Source organism: Stegostoma tigrinum, chromosome 26 (assembly GCF_030684315.1).
Source record: "Stegostoma tigrinum isolate sSteTig4 chromosome 26, sSteTig4.hap1, whole genome shotgun sequence".
Lineage (NCBI taxonomy): Eukaryota > Metazoa > Chordata > Chondrichthyes > Orectolobiformes > Stegostomatidae > Stegostoma > Stegostoma tigrinum.
The window spans coordinates 3,290,862-3,316,492 of record NC_081379.1 but is presented as its reverse complement, the minus strand read 5'-3'; the positions used below and the strand labels follow the sequence as shown (position 1 = coordinate 3,316,492).

Here is a 25,631-nt window from a genome sequence, read left to right as displayed (position 1 = left end):
CAACACCTTCCACCCCAACCTTCAATTCACCTGGGCCATCTCCAGCACATCCCTCACCTTCCTGGACCTCTCAGTCTCCATCTCAGGTAACCAGCTTGTAACTGATGTCCATTTCAAGCCCACCGACTCCCACAGCTACCTAGAATACACCTCCTCCCACCCACCCTCCTGCAAAAATTCCATCCCCTATTCCCAATTCCTCCGCCTCCGCCACATCTGCTCCCACGATAAGACATTCCCCTCCCGCACATCCCAGATGTCCAAGTTCTTTAAGGACCGCAACTTTCCCCCCACAGTGGTCGAGAACACCCTTGACCGCGTCTCCCGTATTTCCCGCAACACATCCCTCACACCCCGCCCCCGCCACAACCGCCCCAAGAGGATCCCCCTCGTTCTCACACACCACCCCACCAACCTCCGGATACAACGCATCATCCTCCGACACTTTCGCCATTTACAATCCGACCCCACCACCCAAGACATTTTTCCATCCCCACCCCTGTCTGCTTTCCGGAGACACCACTCTCTCCGTGACTCCCTTGTTCGCTCCACACTGCCCTCCAACCCCACCACACCCGGCACCTTCCCCTGCAACCGCAGGAAATGCTACACTTGTCCCCACACCTCCTCCCTCACCCCCATCCCAGGTCCCAAGATGACATTCCACATTAAGCAGAGGTTCACCTGCACATCTGCCAATGTGGTATACTGCATCCACTGTACCCGGTGTGGCTTCCTCTACATTGGGGAAACCAAGCGGAGGCTTGGAGACCGCTTTGCAGAACACCTCCGCTCGGTTCGCAACAAACAACTGCACCTCCCAGTCGCAAACCATTTCCACTCCCCCTCCCATTCTCTTGATGACATGTCCATCATGGGCCTCCTGCAGTGCCACAATGATGCCACCCGAAGGTTGCAGGAACAGCAACTCATATTCCGCCTGGGAACCCTGCAGCCTAATGGTATCAATGTGGACTTCACCAGTTTCAAAATCTCCCCTTCCCCTACTGCATCCCTAAACCAGCCCAGTTCGTCCCCTACCCCCACTGCACCACTCAACCAGCCCAGCTCTTCCCCCCCACCCACTGCATCCCAAAACCAGTCCAACCTGTCTCTGCCTCCCTAACCGGTTCTTCCTCTCACCCATCCCTTCCTCCCACCCCAAGCCGCACCCCCATCTACCTACTAACCTCATCCCACCTCCTTGACCTGTCCGTCTTCCCTGGACTGACCTATCCCCTCCCTACCTCCCCACCTATACTCTCTCCACCTATCTTCTTTACTCTCCATCTTCGGTCCGCCTCCCCCTCTCTCCCTATTTATTCCAGTTCCCTCTCCCCATCCCCCTCTCTGATGAACGGTCTAGGCCCGAAACGTCAGCTTTTGTGCTCCTGAGATGCTGCTTGGCCTGCTGTGTTCATCCAGCCTCACATTTTATTATCTTGGAATTCTCCAGCATCTGCAGTTCCCATTATCTCTAAAACGTTCTGGGGACCTGGGCTTGAATCCTGCCACGGCAGATGGTAGAATTTGAATTCAATAAATATCTGGAATTAAGAATCTATTGACAACCGTGAATCCATTGCTGATTGTTGGAGGAAACCCATCTGGTTCACTAATGTCCTTTGAGGAAGAAAACTGCCATCCTTACCTGCAGTAGACTGTATGTGACTCCAGACCCACAGCAATGCAGTTGACTCTTAACTGCCCTCAATAAATGCTGTCTGGCCAGCGATGCCCTCATCGCGTGAATGAATGAAGGAAAAAAAATCTGCCTTTGCCAACAATTGGCAGGATGTGTGAGGAACTCCTGCAGAGTCTGAGCTATTTCTCAATGGGACAAATCGAATGGACAGGCAGAATCTCCTGCAGGACTCATCCTCTGACATGTACATATAGTCACCTCCTCTGTGATACCATCAATACTGAAGGCACAGCCTTGCAGTGGATGAAGATGTAAGGGTCTGGAAGAGTCAATGCTGGGAGCACTGTTGCATGTGCTGGGATCATACAAATCTCTAAGAAATAAGGCTGAACATCAAGGTCTCCCTCATAATCTCTGTTGCTTTATAAATCCCTTATAGTGTGTTTAACAATGTCCGTCACATCAGTGTAACCTGCAGCTTGTTGCTATCAATGCAATAAACTACAGTTTGTAGCTTTCAGAGAGACATGGGCTCCATAGAGGCTGGAATGCCTCATTCCCCATCAAACTCTGTCTTAATTTCGTCCCCTCTCTCTCCTCCTACCATTCTTCACTTTGCTGTTGTTTTATTGCCCTTAGTGTTCAGTGCTTGTGCATTTCTCATTTAATAAGAGACACCGCTGATTTAGTGGTGGAGGAAAGATAAAAACTAACTCAGGTGATTAAAATAAATAAATAAACATAGCCCAGCGCGTAATACTGTTCTGGTGCAGTGGGTAGATTTTTTTTAGATTGTTATGTGTACTCAAGTACAGGAGTACAGTGAAAAGTGTCTAATGTCACTACACACAGCACCACCTTAAGTACAATGGTACCAAGGTACGTAAACCTTAGGTACAAAGTGGTGAAAGAAATAAAGTTAAAAATTAAACGTTACAGACTTCCGCAGAATGAGTAGAAAAGTGAAGAAATATGGTAGCAAAAGTCCTTTCTGTGTAAACTAGAAAATAAAGGAATAAAGTTAAAAGTTCAACAGTGGCCCTACTTCTGACCCAGGAGCTGGGTTCAAGGCCCACCATTCGAGGGTTGTGTTATAACATCTCTGAGTTGGTTGATTAGAAAATATCTCAACAAACAGTTTAGAACAATCAGGACCTGTAGATCCTAACCAAGAAAGAGGACAGTGGTGAGAAATCTACCAGATCGATCTAATTCCACAATGACCTGTGATGTGAATTCATTACTTCATATCTTCCTATCTCTTCTTCCTCTCACTGCGTTTTTTTCAGGCTCTGTATTCTTCTCAGGCTCATCCAAGGCTCTATATCTGCCCCTGACAATGTTATTTCTCATCACTAATTGTCTCCAACTCCACGTACCTCACTGCAAAGCCCAGCTCTAGCCTTGGTGATCAGCTGTAACAACCTCCAAAAGACAGGAGGAGTCAGAGAGCAGAAGCTGGCAAATGGAATATGACGTGGGAAAATGTGAAATTGTTCTAGTTCGGTGAGAAGTATAAAAAAGCAGCATCTTACTTAAATGGAGGTGGAATGCTGAGGTGCAGATCTGGGTATTTTCATCACAGAAAATGTAGCTGGAAGGTACAACAAGTAATCAAGAAAGATGATAAGACACAATGTTTTCATACAAGGGGAATTAAACATTACGCAGGGGTGTTTAGTCATACAGGGCACTGACGAGATGATATCTTAAACACTGTGTTGGTCTCCTTATTTAGGGAAGGGCACAAACTAATTGGAGGTGGTTGAGTGGAGTTTTACAGGCTGGAATGAGTGGCTAATTTAATGGGGAAACATTGTACAGGCTGGGTCTGACCTACCAGTGTGCAGAAGCATGAGGGTGGACTGGATTGATGCATATAAGATCCCAAATGGTCTTGACAAGGTGGATGTAGAAAGGGCATCTTCTCTTCTGGGTCAACTCAGAGCCAGGGGTCGGTGTTTTAAAATTAGGGGTCATCCTTTCGGGCAGAAATGAGGGATTGTTTTCTCCCTGAGCGTGTGCAACTTTGGGACTCTCTGCCTCAAAAGGGAGTTGCTGTGACTCCGGTGATTATTGTAAAGGCCGGGGTGGATAGATTCTTGTTGAGCAGGGGTCGTCAAGGGTTATCGAGATAGATGGGGGTTTTGGAATTTGAGACACAAACAAGTCAGCCATGATCTTACTGAATATCAAAGCAACTCGAGGGTCCAAATGGCCTATTTCTGCTCATGTTTCACAAGCTCATATGCCCTCACATCACGGGCCTGGTCCCTGGAGGGAATGCAGACTGAGTGCACAGAGAAATTTTACCCCACTAACTCCAGTCATCCAATCGTTGGCAATGCACGAGTGCCCCTCTCAGCCTCAGGGTCTTTCATTGGCCCAGCTCATTGTAAGGGACGGCCATCGCTGAATCATGGTGGTCATTCGGCCCACTGTGTCTGTACCTGCTGTCTGTGGCTTTTGGCATAGTGCCAGTGCTCTGCCTTTTCCCTGTACATTGTTCCTGTTTAAATCATGACGGTTGGTGCCTTGCTGTGTTAAAGCTCCTTTAATGCGGGCTGTTCCAGTGTGTTCCTCGCACTTCTCCACAATAATAACAAACTGGCCCTTGACGAGCTTGCTAATGAGTTCAATTGGTCACTGTAGTAGGGTCAGATCAGGCTTGATGTTAGAAAGTACCTCAGCTCCATTTGAGTGAATGCCTATAGAGTAAGGTCTCTTGTGGCGCAGCTGTAGTCTCCTTGTCTTTGGACCAGAGAGTCTGGGTTCAACTCCCACCCAGTTCTAAGCAAACAGCACAGCAAGACTGTTGTACAATAACACCTACAATGTTGGTTCATTATCATCGATAAGGTGAATAGACAAAGCCTTTTCCCCAGGGTAGGTGGCTCCAAAACTAGAGGGCACAGGTTTAAGGCGAAAGATTTAAAAGGGACGTACGGGACAACTTTTTCACACAGAAGGTGGTGCATGTATGGAATAAGTTCTCAGAGGAAGTGGTGGAAGCTGTTACAATTACAACATTTAAAAGGCACATCAGGATGGGCACATGAATAGGAAGGGTTGAGAGGGATATGGGCCAAATGCTGGCAAATGGGACTAGATTTATACAGGATATTTGATCAGCATGGACGAATTGGACGGAAGGGTCTGTTTCTGTGCTGTGCTCTCTATGGCTCCACACAGTCCCAGTGAACTAATGTCACTATGACACACAAAAACAGAAACTGCTGGAAAATCTCAGCAGGTCTGGCAGGATGTGTGGAGAGAGAAGCAGAGTTAATGTCTCGAGAAGGGTCTCCAGAACTGAAATGTTAATTCTGTTTCTAGATGCTGCCAGACCTCCCCAGATTTTCTAGTAATTTCTGTTTCTGTTTCAGATTTCCAGCATCTGCAGTGTCTTTGTTTGGTCACAGAGATGTGACTACACATGGTCAGTCACTATTCTCAGAGTAAAACTCCAGTTATCGGGATCTGGTCATTACAGCCATGGGCTGCTTCCGGCCCAGTTAACACAGGTTCAAATGTCACCTAAATAACCCTGTTCTGAATGTCTGCCATTTTGTTCAAGAGGGAAGTGGGGATGGAGAATAAAGGAGACCCACACTCACCCAATTCAGGCCAACATCAATGGATTAAAACCATGTATATTTGAATGTATAAGACATCAGCTGGGTTCTTGTGGTGCAGTGACAATATCTCTACCTCTGAGGTCAGGGCCTGGAGCTCAAGTCCCATCTGTTCCAGACATAAATCCACCTGACGTGTTTGGTTAAAAATATGTGATCTATAACATTCATTCTATTCAATGCTGAGACAGACAGGTTTTTAATAAGGAAGGGAATCAAGGGTTATGGAGTAAAAGCAGGGAAGCAGAGGTGAGGATTATCAGCCATGAACTCAATGAATGGTGAAGCAGACTGAGTGGGCCGAATGGCCTACTTTCACGCCAATGTCTTATATATTCAAATATGCATGGCTTTAATCCACTGATGTTGGCCTGAATTGGGTGACTGTGGGTCTCCTTTATTCTCCATCCCCACTTCCCTCATGAACAAAATGGCTGATGTTCAGAAAAGGGTCATTAAACCAACCCAGCGGCTAATGGTGTGACAGTACTTACCCAGAAAGCTCCATTCCTGCCCCCACCATCACAGCGAACCCTCTGCCCCACATATAATTCTGCAAATCTGAGCTGCATGCCCTCCAAGACCAACGACCCCTTCTCAAGGTGCAGATGGAATCGATGAGCTCTGTCTGTCTGGCTGGAAGAGAATCGTTCTCTAATAGTAATTGCATAAATGTTACAGAGGACACTGTGCTGGGTGTATAGGGAGTTATTCAATGTTGTTGCTCGAGGTATAATTATCTGTTTCCGTGTGTTACAGCCTCAAGGCCTTGAAATATCAGACCACGGCTCCATCTGCAAAATCTGAAATCAATATAGAGTTTTCTTTGATGAGCTCACTGTAGACTATTTACAATGCCACATTATCAAACACATTCCCGAGAGTTTTGCATCTCTGTGACTGACCAACCTTTTAAATCTAATTGAATGCTCCTTCAGTGTTCTTTCAATCTCTATCTTGACACTTTTTCCTTCCTTTCAAACTCCACTGATGCTATCTTCACTGCCCTGTCAATCTCCATTGATAATTGCTTCTGTAATCTTTCAGAATAGGTTGGACATGCATTCATTGTCCTTTCAAACTCTATTCATGTCATCTTCATCAGCCTTTCAAACCTGCTTAGTACATCGTCACCTACGTCTCAACCTTCAGTGAAACTGTCTTCACCATCCTCTACATCAACATCTCCAGTGCCAATGAACAGAACCCTAGACTTGGGGCTGGTTATTTTGTGTCGTGAGAATTCTGAGCAGAAGGGGTTACTGCATCTATGCCCCAATGACAATAATGGACCTAGTGCAGAAGCAGCGTCTGGATGCTATCCAAATTCACCAGTTTGGGCTGTGATGCATTTATATAATGGGACTGTTTGCAGGTACATCAAATGTCCCTATCTTGTTCTTGTTTCTGAGGTGAGGGATACTAATGTTTAGGGAAACAATGCGTGATTCAAGAAATAAAGCCTAGATCAACTTCCAAAAGGAGGTCTTTTGTCATAATTCCACCCAGTGCATCCTTGGAATTTCCTAGGTTTTCATTACTGTCATTATGAGGAGCAGGTGAGGACTCTGGGTCTGAACACAATGGAAATATGAGGGGGATCTGATTGAAACTTACCGAATACTGAGAGGCCTGGATGGAGTGGACGTGGAGATGATGTTTCCACCAGTAGGAGAGACTGGGACTCGAGGGCACAGCCTCAGAGTGAAGGGGGTGACACTTTTGAAATGAGATGAGGAGGGAATTTCTTCAGTCAGAGGGTGATGGAGACCAAGTCGTTGAGTGTATTGAAGACTGAGGTAGAGAGGTTCTTGATTAATAAGGGGTTCAAGGGTTCCAGGGAGAAGGCAGGAGAATGAGGCTGAGAAATATATCAGCTAAAACTGGAATGATGGAACAGACTCAATGGGCTGAATGACACATTGGCGTTATGGTGCAATGACAAGGTAAGCTGCTATAGAGTCGGTCTGTTTACTCAGGACATTAGATCTCATTGAATGAACAGGACAGGAAGCAGGAGTCCAGCTCCAAATGTTATGAGTTGTACGAGAAAGATCCAATCCTTTGTCTTACAGTTAAAGCATTGCCAGACGTCAGTTATAGCATACTAGAGGCATACAGCTCCACAACATAGAAAAAGGCCCTTCGGTCCATCATGCTCAGGCTGGTCAAAGGCAACCATAAGCAACTATTCTAGTCCCATTTCCCAGCACTTGGCCCCTAACCTTGTATGACGTGGCAATGAAAGGGTGCATCTAAATACTTTTCCAATGTTCCGAGGGTTCCTACCTGTACGAACCCCACTACTGAATTCCAGGTTCCCACTTTTCTCTGGGTGAAAAAGGCTTTCCTCACATCTCCTCTAAACCTCCTTCCCCTTATGTTAAATCTATGCCCCTACTCACTGATCCCTCCATCAAGGGGAAAAGTCTCCTCCTGTCTACCCTGACTCTGCCCCTCATAATCTGACACATCTCAATCATGTCCCCCCTCAGTCTCCACTGCTCTAAGGAAAACAATCCCGATCTGTCCAATCTCCCTTCATAGCTGAAACTCTCCAGCCCAGACAACATCCCGGTAAATCTCCCCTGCACCCTCCCCAGTGCAATCACATCCCTCTCAATAATGTGGATTCCAGAACTGCACACAATGCTCCAGCTCTTTGCGGTAGAGGCCGTTTCCTGCCTTGTCCTCTCCGATTCAAAAATAAGTCTCACCCACTTTCAGGCAAACAGGTGTGCACATAACGCACTGTGCAACATTCTGCGCACAGCACATTATTAGATTGTGTCATCACAGACAGACAAAATTCAAAGGCAGTGACAGACCAGCTGATTATCAAATTCACCTCCAACTCATCCACTGTTATCTCCTGAGAGAGGTAGAAAAAGAAGGATTTAGCTCCTGTAGGTGCCCCTGTAAAAAATCAGCCCATCACCAAGATCACAAGAACCAATATATGTTAGTTTTTGCACCAAAGGACTCCGCTCATTTGGAGCCAGCCTGGCCAAATCCCAACAGCCAACAGCCCAAACACAATGGATGGATGGTTCCTCCACCAGTTCATTACCAATCGGGGTCCTGGACTTGTAAAGTCTAATGTCCTTTACCCACTCCACCATTTGGCATGATGTGGAGGTGCCAGTGTTGGATTGAGGTGGACAAGATCAGAAGTCAGATGACACCAGGTTATAGTGTAGTGTGCTTGTTCAAAATCACAAGCTTTCGGAGCGCTGCCCCTTCATCATGCTTCAAAAGCTTGTGATTACAAATAAACATGTTGGACTATAACCTGGTGTGGTCTGACTTCTGACCTTGACCATCTATGCGGGGTTTTTAATGGGGAGTCGATGGCCTAGTGGAATTATCACTGGACTATTAATCTAGAGACACAGATAGTGTCTTGGGGACCTGAGTTCGAATGCCACCATGGCAGATGGTGGAATTTGAATTCAATAAAATATTTGGAATTAAGAATCTAACGATGACTATGAATCCATTGACAGCTGTCGGGAAAAACCCATCTGGTTCACTAATGCCCTTTAGGGAAGGAAACTGCCATCCTTACCTGGTCTGGCCTACATGTGACTCCAGACCCACAGCAATGTGGTAGACTCTTAACTGCCCTCTGGGCAATTAGGGATGGGCAATAAATGTTGCCTGGAGAGCAACACCCTCATCCTGTATATGAATAAAGGAAAAAAAATCTGGGTGTTGTAACCAACTCTCTTTAAGTTGAGAGATAGTAGGAACTGCTTATACTGGAGTCTGAGATAACACAGTGTGGAACTAGATGAACACAGCAGGCCAAGCAGTATCAGAGGAGCTGGAAAGGTGACATCTTGGGCCTAGGTCCTTGTTCAGAAAATCTTTAAATTGAGGAATTGATTTCAGGAATTGTTTATAGAAAAGGGATTGACATGATGTGAGGGTCATTGCTAAGGATAGCAATTAATGCCTACTTATTATGTGACTGAGGAGCCAATTCAGAGGCCGGTGAGGAGCGAACCACAATGCTGTGGGTCCATCACTCCCTCCTGTTTTCCAACAGGAGCTCAAAGGTCCGTGCGCAGCAGCAACATCCACCTCAGAAATTGATTGATTGGCATAACTAAACCGATCGCTGTGCACAGAACATCAGAGCAGGTGCACACACCAGCAGTTCAGACGGAATGTTGGGTGGGTCTGGAGTCATGTGTAGGCCAGACTGGATAAGGATGGCAGATTTCCTTCCCTAAACAGCATCAGTCAGCCAGATGGGTTTTCATAAAAATTTAATCATTTTATCATCACCGAGACCCGTTTTCCAATTCCAGGTTTGTTTAATAATTTGAATTTAAATTCTCCCGAACCTGAATGTTTAGTTTGCTTACTGTCTAAAAAATAAATCACTCAATGGCTGAATTGATTTCTGGTGAACAGAAAGGCAAAGATTTCCCTCACAGGGAAGAGATTTTGCCTTGATTATATCTTAAATATCAGAAGTCACGCAATACTAGGCTATAGTCCCACAGGTTTGTTTGAAATCACAAACTTCCGAGCACAGCTCCTTCAGGTGAAGAAAATATAATCCCGTGTCACATGACTCCTGATTTTGCTCATCCCAGTCTAACACTGCCACATCCACACGGTGCTAAATGGACTGCCTTTTATTCTAGGACAATGTGCCTTGTATTTAAACTCTTCAGCCAATGGGGAGCAGCTCATCGGCACCTTCTGAACCCCCGAAAACATCTGTACATTTCAATGTGGTTGCCTCAAACCCTTCAAAGCTCCAGAGATTATCGTCCTCTTCTGCCCAGGATGACCCTCTTAGCTCAGGAATCAATTCAAATGTTGCACTTGAAGGGAATAATTCTCACACTGACTGAGCAAGATGTGAGCCTTCCCACACAAGAACTGAACTAATTTGCTTCCTCTACAAACACCCCCATATCGCAAACAAATAAATGAGCCATTTGTGAACCATTAACATTCTCTTGACTGCAGAGCTCATAATCTTTAAGTCCCCTTTTAACTGTGTTTCAGTTCCACATTCGCATGTGATAGATTTATGGTAACTTTGGGTATATTTATTTCTGGCAGAATTTAGTCGCATTTACATCTCTTAAAAAGATGTAACTCTTTTTCTTTCTTCTTTTTCATTAACCGTCCACCCCTTCCTGAAGGCAAAAAAAAATTCGCGTTTTGTTTCTTTCTCGTGAGTTCTCTCAGAGAGAGGGGTTATTCAAAGCTAAATGCTCCAACCAACTTCATTGGTCCTTCAGCACTAACTGGTTCTAATGATCTGGACCACAGACCACATTACTTTGTTGCCATGGAGACGGGAGCAGTGGAAGCCTTGGATAGAGCCGGTAGTTTCATTTTCCTTCATGTGTAGAATTTATCAGGAGTTATGTAGCACTGGGTTTTATGTTGGCACAAATTTAATCCAAATTCCAGAAGGCCGGTCTCTGAGATTTCTCCTTCATTGTCTCTATCCAACTACCTTTGGCAATTTCTCCAAGCTTTAGTTCCCATTCCGTTTTTTCCAGTGGAGTCAGCTTCACTTTTAACGCTGCTCAATTATCAAGTGTTTTTTTTGGAGTGTGCCTTTCAGGTTCTGGTCGTTAGTGAGTTATGGGGAAAGCAGCTATCAGGTCCAGAAATCGGCAATCTGATCAAGTATAAAAACCGAAAGAACTGCGGATGCTGCAAATCAGGAGCAAAAACAGAAGTTGCTGGAAAAGCTCAGCAGGTCTGGCAGCATCTGTGAAGTAAAAAGCAGTTAACGTTTTGGGATCGGATCCAAAACGTTAACCCTGATTTTTCTTGACAGATGCTGCCAGACATGCTGAGCTTTTCCAGCAGCTTCCATCTGATCAAGTATCCTTTCTTAGAAATGATATATTGAAGGGACAGCAGTGCTGCCTGTCAGAATTAAACCTGCCTGGACTCCAAAGATTAAATGCTGAAGGAGACTGCACAAGCTAGGATTGGAGCTGAACTGTTGGAAATTTTTGAGCTAGCAGGCGGAAGCAGAAAAAGTAGACAGTTTACACTGGTTGAAGAATACAGGGCAAGGGTGTATAGCTGATCAAAATCTATTTTACGAGTGAAACTGAGTGACACGTCTATATATAAATGGTGTTGGACATTTGGAGCTGTCTTCTGAAATTTTATATTAGTTGATGTTTTTTTCTTATTTTAGAGCTGAGATGGATAGAATTACTTAAAGGGATCAGGATTATGGGATAAATGTCATGGATCAGCCACTATCTTATTTTATGTAAAATGCGGTAGAGGAGGAAACACTTGTAACATTGGAGAAGTGTTTAGATGTGCTCTTGCGATGCCAAGGCATACAAGGCAATGGGCCAAGTGCTAGAAAATGGGATTAGAATAGTTAGATGGTTATTTTGGACCAGCATAAACTCTGAAGGGCTGTACTATAGATGCCTATGACTTTATCTATGACTCAGGTTTGCAGACAGTAGCGTGTGAGGAACCAGCCAGGAGTGCACTGGAAGACTGAGTCCAGATTTAACAAAGGCATGAAGGATGGTTTGAGGTGAGCTGAACCAGGGGTGAAGGTAAGTGGTGCTACAGAGGTAGGCGTAGGTGAATCTGTCCTAGAGGGTACAACAATTCTGCTTCTTCCTCAGGCAGCTCAGGAAATTTGGCATGATCGTAAGGTCCCTCACCAACTTTTACAGATGCACCATTGAAAAGCAAACTGTCTGCGTGCATAATGGCCTGGTATGGCAACTGCTCTAACCAGGACAATCCTGTCCATCACACCCCAGTAATGATCTCTTACAATCCCTTCCACCAGGCAGTAGATATAGAAACCTGAGCACATGCACGAGCAGGTTCAGGAACTGCTTCTTCCCAGCCGTTATCGGATGATTAACGGATTCTCTGCCCTCAAATAATGCTGATCTTACTAACGTTGATGTTGTGTAGTGCACACCCTGTGTAATCGAACCTGTATGTCTCTGTCTAAGTATTTTTGATCTGTACATCCTTTGCTTACTTTGATTTGCCTGTATCACTCATAAACAAAGCTTTTCACTATATTTTGGTGTATGTGACAATAAATCAGTCAATCAAACAGGAAATTGAAAGCTCTCTGAGCATCAGCTCAGAATTGCACAGAGACTAGTTTAGTCTGAGATTGTTGCAGGGGAGAAGAGTACTCTCGGTAACTACAAAATGGAGTTTGGATTGGGGTCCAAAACCATTGGTCTAAATCTTCTGGTCACTGGATCCAACAACACACCCACTGCCCAGTCTTTTTACTCAATCATTCAATCATTGAGGCGAGAGAGAGAGAGCAAGAGAGAGAGAGAGAGAGAAAAATAAAGAGATACAGAAGTAGGATACCAATGGAAATTAACACCATAAGTATCAAAGAGACTTAAAACAAACTGGACTGGGATCACTTTTGATAATAAAGTTAACAAGAAGCTAATGATCCTCTACTCAACTGCAAGCTGACCCCAAACTACAGGCACATTTTCTGTTTTTGCCTTGGAAGGATACACAAAGGATTTGGGTGAATAGTCAGTTTCAACTCTGCTGGAGTTGACTAGTAGGACTGAACACTCTTGTATACCAGTCTGTGTTTGAGCATCAGTTTGCTTCGGTGCCCACTGGTCATCCTTGTGTTGCACATAAAGACTCTCTCATTCTGAGTGCTGCAAATCAGTTATGAGAGTAGGTTCAGGTTGTAGGAAATGCAATCAGCCAACAAAACAATGAATCTCAAAACAAAGTACAGATCAACGATCAATATCATTGCTACCAGTAACCTCCAGGGTATTGAGCAGAAGCTTCAACTATCCTCCTTTCATGAACAATTCAGAGAGTGATCTACGTATCCTTTTTTGTTTAAATTTTATCTTTTGGACTCAGCTCTTGTTCCTAATCTGTGTGAATGTGCGTTGCGTCGGTATTTCTTCTCCCGTATAGTAATTAATAAACTAACCTTTTGTTAACTCAAGAAAAATTGGCTCCTTTATGAAATAGAACTTGATTTGAGGCTGGGAGAAAGATGTGTGCTATGGAAGGGATTCTTTTTAAATGTTGCATCCAACCAAAGAGGCAAGTGAATAACGAAGGACAACCAATTCATCATTCCTCTCCTGGGAAATCTACAATTTGGGGTAGCTGTCTCAAATCATAACTCAATCAGGGAAACTTCACCCAGGGTCTAGTTGTAACATTCTGTTTTCATCGACATTCACACTGGGCAGTGAGGCCTATCTCACTGCAGCCGGTGACATAAATGGGAGAATGTGTCTTAGAACTGTTGGAATCCCTACAGTGTGGAAACACACCCTTCGGCCCAACAAGTCCACACCGACCATCCCACCCAGGCCCAATCCCCTGTTATTGACCTAAATCTACATATCCCTGAACACTGTGGGCAACTTAGCATGGACAATCCACCTGGCCTGCACATCTTTGGACTGTGGGAGGAAACCGGAGCACCTGGAGAAAACCCACCCAGACACAGGGAGAACGTGCAAACTCAACACAGACAGTCGCCTGAGGCTGGAATCGAGCCCGGGTCCCTGGCGCTCTGAGGCTGCAGTGTTAACCACCGAGCCACCATGCCGCCCCTAACAACTGCTTCCTCACTGATTCTCTTTGCTATTCTCTGCAAGGTTTCCCTATCTGAGGGAATCCTCTTTCGGTGTGGATTAGAAGTTGGTGATTGTCTTTGATGTATGTGGGTCAGTGGGTCATTGTCCGTTTGAGGACCAATGGGTCCTGACACTGATTGGAAGATTTGGGCCAATGGGCATGCCCAATATTTAAGTGGAGGGAATTTCCACTCACAACAGTAAGATGTCATGGAGTCAGACCGATCAGTTAGCAACAGAGCAGGAGAGAGGGCTAGTGCTGGCTTCCATCAGCAAACATTGACACAAATTCCACGCAAAGTAGAAGATGTTGTGGAGATATGGAGATGAAACATTGCTTGGCAGCGAGGACTGGGTTGTGGTCGTGAGAATGTTACTGCTTCTTTACAGTGTGTGTGACACTTCACAAATAGAGGAATGATAGCACACAGAGAACTGAAGCTCTAAAGAATAGTAATTCCAGTCTCGAAATGCTCGCCCTGCTTTTCTCTCTCCATGGACCCTGCCAGATCTGCTAAGTTTCTCCAGCATTCTCTGCGCTTCTTTACAGCAAGAGACCTTTTGGCTCATTCTGCCTATGCTGGTTTTCCGAAAGAACAGTCCACTAGTTCCAATGCCCCTGTCTGCACAACTCTGCAAATGTTTCCTGTAAGCCTTTATCCAATTTCCTGTTGAGAATTCCTAGAGTCAGAGAGTCACAGAGTCATACAGCATAGAAACAGGCCCTTCAGTGCAATTCATTCATGCCAACCCAACTTAAACTAGTCCCATTTGCCAGCCATTGGCCTATATCCTTCTAAACCTTTCCTATCCATGTACCTGTCCGCAAGTCTTTGCAATGTTATGGCTGTATCTGTATCTACCACTTCCTCTGGCAGCTCATTCCACACATGAACTACCCTCTGTGTGAAACATTGCCCCTCAGGTCTCTTTTACATCTTCCCGCTCTCACCTTAAACCTATGCCCCTCTAGTTTTGGACTCCCCCCACCCTGGGGAAAAGGCCTTGGTTACTTACCCTAGCCATGTCCCACATAAACCTCGATAAGGTCACCCCTCAGGCTCCGACGTTCCTACTGAACCTGCTTCCAATGCCCTGTCAGACAACACATTCCAGATCACAACAACTCGCTGAATCCAAAGAAGTAATTCTCACTACTCCTTCTAGTTCCTTCAGCAATTTCCTTAAACCTGTGGCCCTCTGGTTACTGCTCTTCCAACAACATGCCGCATACTCCACTTATTTATTCCAGAATACCTTCATTAAACCTTCCCCTTGACTTTCCCTGCTTGAAGATGATCCAGGTCAGTCTCTCCAGTTTCGCTGGACAGTCACAGAACCATGGAATTTGCTATTGAGGTCATTCAGCCCAATGAGCCTCGCCAAACAAGATCATTACCTCGCGCCTGTATCCTCCCTTTCCCCACTACCCTGCATACTATTTCCATCCACTGGCCCTTGTTATGGGCCAGGCCAAACCCCCTCAAAATATTCAGCAGATAGTCTAGACCTTAATTTTTCTGATTTTAAAGGTTAATATAAGGCATTGCATTCCAGATGCAATTTGATTGATCAAACTATTGGATTTAAAGCAAAAAACAGTTAATTCATCCACTATAGTTAAAATACAACAAAAGAAAGAAGGAATTGGAATAACTTAACTCTACTGGGAAACATAACAAAACGATAGATATAGTAACAATCACTAATATTACAACACAGTAACATCCCATAAACAGACCCTTGGCAAAAGGCAAATTCAGGAAAACAGACTGTCTCATGTGTAATTCCCATAGCAGCTGAGGAGGAAGAATATCCAGAAAAAATTCAGACAGAGAGTATAGAAGCTGCAAAGATTCACTGCTTTCCAAATCTGCTGTGAGCACAGAAATCACAGTGACTGAAAAAAAAACCAAAGAAATTAACAATCCTGGTTCTGTAAGTGGGAGCTTGACCGCACCCATTCAGGTTGCTTCTATTATTCCAACTTTAAAAAAGTACCAAGGCCTCACATGCTGTTTTCTTACTTACAGATTACTCAACACTTCTCATTCAATCTCTTGTTGAAAGAAAACCAGGACAAAATAACTTCTTAAAGCTGTACCACCACACCCTCCAGAATGCCTCAACTGAACTTGCCCTCACCAGCTTTCCAGGCAGCGTATTCCACACCCTAACTACTTGCTGGGTGAAAATGTTTTATCTCACATCATCTTTGCTTCTTTTGCACAGCGCCTCTTGCTTTTGTTTCTTAATGAGCGGGAACAGCTTCCCCTTCTTGCTTTTGTCGTGGTTTTGTAAAATCTGTAGCAAGCTGCTGTCTCTCCCAGGAGAACAGTCCAAACTTCTGCAATCCCTCCTCAGTGAATCAGGGTCAGCCGGGCTAGGCTCAATGCTCTTACCTGATGGGTGCAGTCTCATCTCCCTTGTCCAGCCAATCCTGTGGTGGGATGATGTACATGCACCACAGCCCCCAGTTGTAGCCGTGGGCTGCATTAGCATACTGCTGCACTTCAAATGTGTTGTACTTAATGTTGTCTATTGCTGGCAGAATGATACGAGTGCGGTCTTCCTTGATTCTACTCAGGACTGGTTGGATCCTGCAGAGAAAATGAGAGGGGCTGCTCAGATATGTCATTGCCATTCTCCGTAACCTCAATGCTACATGCCTTTGTTATGGCAGATATTGTTGCTGCAGCTAAAGGGATCAAAGTGCATGGGAAGAATTTTGCATCAGGGATTGAATCAGATCATCAGCCATTATCATAATGAACAGCAGGGCGGGCTCACAGTGCCAAATGGCCTGCACCTCTTCCTAGTTTTCGATGCTTCCATGTCACGTACAGAGTTGAGTGTTGTAATGCCCAATCGGTTGTGAATATAGGTTCATTGCAAAACTCTGCTGCCTTTATCCCAACTTGGACTGGTCCAAGGCCTCCCATCCTCACTGATAGCTTCCCAGTTGGGTAACACCTTGACTTTAAAATTCTCATCTTTGTTTGTAAACACTCCATTTAGGAATTGCCCCTTCTGATCCCAACAACTTTCTCCAGTCTCACAAATAATGGAGATATCCATCCTGCTTTGAATCTGGCCAATTGAACAATCACTGACAGCTTCTGTCTCTTTTAAGCTCAGGATTTCCCTCTTTAAGCCTCTCTGTCTTACTCCTTTAAACCTCTATGTCTCCCTCCTTGATAATAAAGTGTGGAGCTGGATGAACACAGCAGGCCAAGCAGCATCTCAGGAGCACAAAAGCTGACGTTTCAGGCCTAGACCCTTCATCAGAGAGGGGGATGGGGAGAGGGTTCTGAAATAAATAGGGAGAGAGGGGGAGGCGGACCGAAGATGGAGAGAAAAGAAGATAGGTGGAGAGAGTATAGGTGGGGAGGTAAGGAGGGGATAGGTCAGTCCAGGGCAGACAGACAGGTCAAGGAGGCGGGATGAGGTTAGTAGGTAGGAAATGGAGGTGCGGCTTGAGGTGGGAGGAAGGGATGGGTGAGAGGAAGAACAGGTTAGGGAGGCGGGGACGAGCTGGGCTGGTTTTGGGATGCAGTGGGGGGAGGGGAAGAACTGGGCTGGTTGTGTGATGCAGTGGGGGGAGGGGAAGACCTGGGCTGGTTTTGGGATGCAGTGGGGGGAGGGGAGATTTTGAAGCTTGTGAAGTCCACATTGATACCATTGTGCTGCAGGGTTCCCAAGCGGAATATGAGTCGCTGTTCCTGCAACGTTCGGGTGGCATCTTTGTGGCACTGCAGGAGGCCCATGATGCCATGATGGATATGTCATCTAAAGAATGGGAGGGGGAGTGGAAATGGTTTGCGACTGGGAGGTGCAGTTGTTTATTGCGAACCGAGTGGAGGTGTTCTGCAAAGCGGTCCCCAAGCTTCCGCGTGGTTTCCCCGATGTACAGGAAGCCACACCGGGTACAATGGATACAGTATACCACATTAGCAGATGTGGCAGTTCTGATCTGCAGCCTGAGTATGTGAATCAAGGCTAGAACCAACACTCCTCTATTGCAACAGAGACAGTAGGAGCTGCCGATGCTGGAGAATCTGAGATAACAAGGTGTAGAGCTGGATGGACACAGCAGGCCAAGCAGCGTCAGAGGAGTAGGAAAGTTTGACGTTTTGGTCAGGACCCTTCTTCACATTGCTATAGATGGTCACTCACTGGGATGGTCACTCTGAGGGACAGCCATTGCTACAGATGGTCACTCACTAGGATGGTCACTCTGAGGGACAGCCATTGCTACGGATGATCACTCACTGGAATGGTCACTCTGAGGGCAGCCATTGCTACGGATGGTCACTCACTGGGATGGTCACTCTGAGGGACAGCCATTGCCACAGATGGTCACTCACGGGGACGGTCACTCTGAGGAATAGACATTGCTATGGATGGTCACTCACTGGGATGGTCACTCTGAGGGACAGCCATTGCTACGGATGATCACTCACTGGAATGGTCACTCTGAGGGCAGCCATTGCTATGGATGGTCACTCTCTGGGATGGTCACTCTGAGGGACAGGCATTGTTATGGATGGTCACTCCCAGGGATAGTCACTCCCAGGGATGGTCATTCCCAGGGATAGTCACTCCCAGGGATGGTCACTCCCAGGGACGGTCACTCCCAGGGATGGTGACTCCCAGGAATAGTCACTCCCTGGGATGGTCAATCCCAGAGATGGTCACTCCCAGGGATAGTCACTCCCAGGGACGGTCACTCCCAGGGATGGTTCCCAGGGATAGTCACTCCCAGGGATAGTCACTCCCAGGGATGGTCATCCCCAGGAATGATCACTCCCAGGAATGGTCACTCCAAGACAAAACCATCATCACGGATTCACTCATTGGGATGATCACCTCCTTCACAATTCCCTTTAGGCCCTGTAGCCAGTATTTCTGGGCTCTGGACATGATTGTGGGAGGTGACTGGAAGAGACCACACCTCTAACTGACCCTGAGCATTTTCATCCTGAGGTCAGTGTTTTGGACCCAGTTAAATCCCAGCTGGGAGCACTGTGACACTGTCAGTAGGCTCACAATTCCAAAGCCCCAGGTTCGTACTGTTTGGATGGTGGCTTGAATCCAAAAAAAGCAGCAGGTCATATTTAAACTTAACTAAGAAATCTGGAATATAAATCTAATTTCTGCAATGGAAAACATGACAACTATCATTGATTGTCATTAAAATCCCATCTGGTTCACCAATGTTCAACTTTTGGAGAAGGAAATGTGCCATCCTTGCCTGGTCTGGCTTACATGTGACTCCAGGCCCATGGCAATGTGCCTAACTCTTAACTTTTCTTTGAAATGGTCCAGTGAGACGCTCAGTTCAAAGGCCATTAGGGATGAGTGACAACTGCTGGGTGTAACAGTGAGGTCAAAATCCCTTGAAAGAATTAATTTTTAAAAATTGTTTCCAATTAATTGTTATTGCAAAACAACACTCTTACCCTTCACAGTTAAATGGACCCAATCAGCAATTTAACCAGTTTCTCCCCTTAATATAGAACTTATTTTTAAAATACAAGTTCAAAAGCAGCTGTTAATTGAACGGAAAAAAATTTCTAAAATACAATGTTTGAGCAGTGTTGATTGATCGTACTTATATTGTTTAAGCATTCAATTTGATCCAATTAGGAAAGTGTTTTAAGAAACTGCCTATAGATAATTTTGGTCGAATTGCGCCAATTGTTTAAACATTCCCACAGCTTTCACAAAAAACCTTGACTAATCATATCACTTAAAAGTGGGGTGTCAGATCATGCAGATTTGCTGTCATCTATGGTGTTGCGACCACCGACCCTAATAACCCCAAAAGGAGCAAAGCATTCAGTGAGGAAACGAGGGTTTAAGATCTGCAGTTACACCATCGACACTGGTTTAAGTAAAATCCAATCACCTTCATAGTCAGAAGGAAAGGTGCAAGATCAAAAATAAAATTGCCTCATGAGGAACTCTCTTCAATTTTCTAATATGCTAATTAAATGTGGGAACACCTGCATTTATGTAGCAACTTCAGGATGTCACAAAGTACTTTATGGTCAATAATGCTCTTGTGGTGCATAGTCATTATGCTATCATTAGAAAAGCAGGAGCCTATTTGTGGACAGCAAGCTCCCATGAATAACAATGTGATAATGAGCAGACAGCCATCGCCAAAGACTGTCACTCCCAGGAACAATCACTCCAAGGAACGGCCAACACTAAAGACGGTCACTCCCAGGAACAATCACTCCAAGGAACGGCCAACACTCAAGACGGTCACTCCCAGGAACAATCACTCCAAGGAACGGCCAACACTAAAAACGGTCACTCCCAGGAACAATCACTCCAAGGAACGGCCAACACTAAAAACGGTCACTCCCAGGGATGGCCACTCCAAGGAACGGTCATTGCTAAAGACGGTCACTCCCAGGGGCAGTCACTCTCAGGAACGGCCATTGCTAAAGATGTTCACTCCCAGGGACGGTCACTCTGAGGAACGGCCATTGCTAAAGATGTTCACTCCCAGGGACGGTCACTCTGAGGAACAGCCATCGCTAAAGATGGTCACTCCCAGGGACAGTCACTCTGAGGAATGGCCATCACTAAAGACGGTCACTCCCAGGAATGGTCACTCTGAGGAACAGCCACCGCTAAAGACAGTCACTCCCAGGGGTGGTCACTCTGAGGAACAGCCATCCTTGTGCCCAGGTGAATCAGTGCCATATTCCCCAGGTTTCGCCACTGCATCACATGCGGAAGGTCACTCCTCTTAGCAGCAACATACCGGTTTGCTTAGGATATTTTTGAGGCTGTTCTATTCCAGCGTGTGTTTGTCTGTGTTAATTATAGTGACATTTAAGTGAATGCACACTTTGAAAGAAAGTTCTGAATTTTATCCCCTGTCAACAGAGCCCATGCAAACATTCCTCAGTAAGTTCACTGGATTTTTCAATTCTAGATTCTGGAGACCGTACTGCGCTTGATAAAATTAACCATTTGTTAGGTTTTTTGTTCTTGCGTTGTGGAACATGCTGATTGAAAGTTTGAGCATGTATGTAAGATAACATCTCCCACGAGTTCTTGTATACTTTGAATTCTTCTTCACATCTGTGAGGTGGCAAGCTGAGAGCAGTAGCCCATTGGGCTGAATTAACACTGTGCTGCATTGTTCATATACAAGGAATGCTAATAATCACTTGGCAATACAGAATTTGAGTACTGCTGAGAAAAGGCCCATTCAAACTTTTCACCTTGTACTCATCAGGACACTTTGCAAGTGTTATGGACCAGATCAGATGCCCCAAACTACATTTCAGGGAGAAACTAACTTTTATATTTTTTCAAGGCAAGTGTAAGGCCATAAGTTCCAGATTGATTCGATTAGCCCACCACTAGACATGAACAAAAATGCACTTTATTCTTACAACACAGTTAAAATATAACAAAAGGAGGAATTAGAATAACTTTACTCTATGTAAATACTTAAGATAATGTATCATTTAGCCAATAATCATCAACTGTTCCAATATAGGCAGCGTCCCATAAACACACCCTTGGCAAAGGCAAATTCAGCAACACAGTGACACAGTTCTCACATGCTGTCTCTCCCTCCAGTTCAGAAGAAACAATTATTCTGCTCCTTCTGGTTTTTAAGAGAAAACTTTGCTGCCTACAACTTCACCCTTGCAGCAGAGAACTTGAGCTTTTAGCTCCAACACCCAGAAAAACCTATTCACCAGCTGAAAGCAAAGCCAAAATTCTTTGGTGCCTGTGTGTGCCTGACCCCATCCATCCATGGTTGTTTTAAACACCCAGAGAGAAGTCAATGACAGAGACATTTTGATACCACTTTGACAATACCCCTTTGCAAGGGGAACAGCACAGAACGTCTCTCTCCTAAATGTACAATTTCGTCACTGCCAGAAATATAAACAAAAAGAGAAAGCAACATTTGATGTTTTGTCTTTAGATTGGTATTTCTTGCAAACTGTCCTGACTAGCACAGGATAAAAGTCTTCAGCAAAATGTGCCTTTTCTCATAATCTTGCAAACAGAGCTAATATTTGTTTGTGGATTTCTGTTTAATAGTTTTAAAGGCTCAGTCTTGATGAGACACTAGAAATTCCTCTGAACAAGAGTCTGGGCTGGAGAAAGGAAATGCTACAGGAAGTTATCAGAGACAGAGGGGCCTGTCTTGACTGCTTAAAGGCTTTCAAAGACAAATTTCCAAAATCTTTCCCCACCCCGACTGCATCAATCCCCAGAAAACTTTCATCTTGGTTCTTTGTTTTGCCCTGAATTAATTCAGTTTTGAACTTATGTTTTGAGTTCTTGAATGGAAGATTCTATCTGTGCCTGAAGTGGGAAGTGCATGAGGTATCGCAGTGCGTGTGGGACACCCTGGAGATCTCTGCTCTTACTGTTCATTTCTCAATAAAAGTGTGGCTGGAAAGCAGGCCAACTGTTCAATGAAATAACAAGGTGTGGAATGACATTACTCACCAGCCAACGTTGAACTCAACGTGAGCATCGAAGAATCCAACCACTGGTGCAGTTGCTACCTTCCAGCCTTGGATTCTGGCTCGAATCAGCCCTTCCCTCTTGCTATTCCGAACTATTTTCACAAGCCCTGGGTACCTCTTGTTGATATACTGGTCCAGATTGATTTTCAGTTCCACTAAAAGAGCAAAGACATTGTTGCATTACAAATTGAAACTGAGCCAGCTAACTTCATGTACATTCAATGAACTACATGTCAGCTTTTCACACAGTGTCCTTTCTGGGCCGCTGTTGAATAGTTGAGGTGAGGGTGGCATTTCCTGTAGGCACAGAACCAAGAGATAATGCAGAGTCTGATGTCAATTTTGCTGTGTCAATCTACACCAAAAGTCTTTGCCAATCTTATTTAAGCACGGTGAAGTGTGCACGCTAGCACAAACTGATGTAAATCAAGAAAATGAATCTGGGCCCATGGACAGTGTAGAAACAGCAAATAAGAGACAGGTAGACAGAGAGCATTAGAAACGGTGAGAAGGAGAGTAAAGGTATTGTCAGGGCTGGAGAGTCTCAGTTCTGAAGAGAGATTGGACAGACTTGGAGTAGTCTTCCTTAGAGCACAAGAGACTGCAAGGGGGATATGATGTATAAACTTATGAAGAGCATTGACAGAGTAGACAGGAAAAAACATTTGCCCTTGGTGGTGGTATCAATGACCAGAGGACACAGAATTAAGTTCAGGGGCACAGCGGTGGGAACCTGGAGCTGACTGTAAAGTGTGGAGGAGACAGAAACCCTTAGAACATTTTAAGAAGTATCTAGACATGCACTTTATGATGCCAAGGCGTAGAATGCTAAGGGCCAAGTGCTGGGAAATGGGGTTAGAATAGTTAGATGGTTGTTTTTGACCAGCACAGAGCCAATGAGCCAAAGGGTCTTTTTCTGTGTTGTGGACCTCGATAACAATGACAGTGGATGAGAGAGAGAGAGAGAAAGACAGAGGCAGAGACAGAGACACAGAACGACAATGGAGAGTCAAAGCCTGAGATGATCTTGAAAGTCAGAAAGAATGTGTGACAACATGAAGGTTGCAGAATAGTTACAGAAGGCCAGGAGTTGAATGTTGGAAGGTGACAATCAGCCATTAATATCCATTAAAGCCAATAATGCACCATTTTTGCAGTCCAGGAAAATTACACCGAGTTATACAGATTTTACCGCACAGAAATTGGTCTTTTGGCCCAACAAGTCCATGATGGTTTGAGGGCCAATGTCAGGGAGAGGGCAACATTGGGGGGAAAAAGCTGATGTTTGCATTTTGGCTTCATAGGAGCCTCTTCCTTGCAACTGTATATATTTCATTACTGTGTCCTCCTGTCCCTTCGTCTGCCATGTTCTTCTATCCAGCTCCCCTTTTCAGTACATGTATACTGTTTGCCTTAAACATTCCGCATACACAGCAGTCCTATTCTCCAAGCTCAGTGAATAAAGAGGCTTCTCCAGAATCTCCTCTGGATTTATTAATGGCTGTCTTTCATTTGTGGTCCCTCGTTTTGGAATATCTTTACCCAGTGAATGATGAGATTGTAAAATACACAATCCCAATGAAGAGTTGGGTATGAACTTGGGGGAGGGGATGGCTTAGTGGTATTATCATTAATCCTACCTCACTATTCCAGGAATCCAGGTAATGCTCTTGGGAGTCAGTTCAAATCTTACCAGTTCCAGATACTGGAGAGTTTGAATTCAAAAAATATTTAGAATTATGAGTCTAATGATGACCATTCCACCTAGTTTATTTGTTTGAAAACTCCATCTGCCGTTCCTTGGCCCATTGGCCCATCTGATCAAGGTCCTGTTGTACTCTGAGGTAATTTTCTTCGCTGTCCACTACATCTCCAATTTTGGTGTCATCTACAAACTTACTGACCATACTCCCTCTCTGATGAAGGGCCTAGGCCTGAAACGTCAGCTTTTGTGCTCCTGAGATGCTTCTTGGCCTGCTGTGTTCATCCAGCTTCACACTTTGTAATCTTGGATTCTCCAGCATCTGCAGTTCCCATTATCTCTGACCATACTTCCTATGTTTACATCCAAATCATTGATACAACTGACAGAAAGCAGTGGGCCCGGCACTGCTCCTTGCAGCACACCACTGGTCACAGGCCTCCCAGTGTGAAAAGCAGCCCTCCACCACTACTCTCTTGAATAGAAAGGGAAGCAGCTCAGGCAAACTCCAACAACACTGGGCACCCAGTACTGAAAAATAAACACCATGCCTTTGGTGGGGGGGGGGAGCGGTTTTGTAAACATCACGTGGCCATTCAGTATGTGGGATATTGTTGGATCTTCCCTTCACATTCTGAGACACAGCCTTCAATTCTGATTACCTTATGGTATTTTGGGAAACACTGTTAGATACTTGCAAGCGCCATAACCTGTAACCCTCCTAGCTGCTGCAGACTCCACTGACATTAACAATGGGAGAGTGATAGTGCTCAGCTGGCCATTCTGACTGCTGTAACCTAAATTTTTCGAGGATTTCATTTCCTGCAGACTCAAGACTCTTGGGGAAAGTCTAGCTTCCATCAAACAATAAGTGCCATGGTGTGAAAGATTATTCAAGATTTTCCACACTTGATGCAGTTAAGATATACATCGATGTGACGTAGGGACTTCACGATTATGAACAGAGGCTTCAGAAAGCCTGCGGTTATACTAGAGCCAAGGAAGGGCTCAAATACTCTGAGCTAGAGTGAAGGCTAAAGTTCAAACCAGTGGGGTTTCTGTGACCATGGCAGAACAGCTTGACATTTGACGGTTGCTGATCGCTTCATCGTTATGTTTCAGTTAACAACATCAGAAATTCTGGGAAAACTCAGCAGGTCTGGCAGCACCCATTGAGAAAAGGCAGAGCTAGTGTTTCAGGTCCAATGAACACAAAGACCACTTCAGAGCCGTGTTCTGAAGAAGAGTCACTGAACCCGAAATGTTAACTCTGCTTTCTGCCCAGAGATGCTGCCAGACCTGCTGAGTTTCTCCAGCAGCTTCTGTTTTTGTTTCAGATTACCAGCATTTGTAGTTCTTTGATTCATTTGAAAGTGCTGCACAGCCAATGAAATAAATATTGAAGTATGATCATTGTTTTAGTGTCAGAAACATGGGAACCAGTTTGTCCACAGCAAGCTCCCACAAACAGTGACGTGCGAATGACCAGATCGTCTGTTT

General features: G+C 45.0%; 1 protein-coding gene across 2 annotated transcripts in view; it reads right to left on the bottom strand.

Annotated features, from left to right (window-relative positions):
* Positions 1-25,631, bottom strand: part of galnt9 (polypeptide N-acetylgalactosaminyltransferase 9) — a 274,221-nt gene that overhangs the window by 180,409 nt on the left and 68,181 nt on the right. For both annotated transcript variants that reach the window (XM_048556262.2, XM_059654892.1), the window contains exons 4-5: positions 22,410-22,584; positions 16,313-16,510 (exon numbers count right to left, since the gene is read on the bottom strand). In XM_048556262.2, the coding sequence (XP_048412219.1) occupies positions 16,313-16,510; positions 22,410-22,584 (373 nt within the window). The remainder of the gene's footprint in view (positions 1-16,312; positions 16,511-22,409; positions 22,585-25,631) is intronic.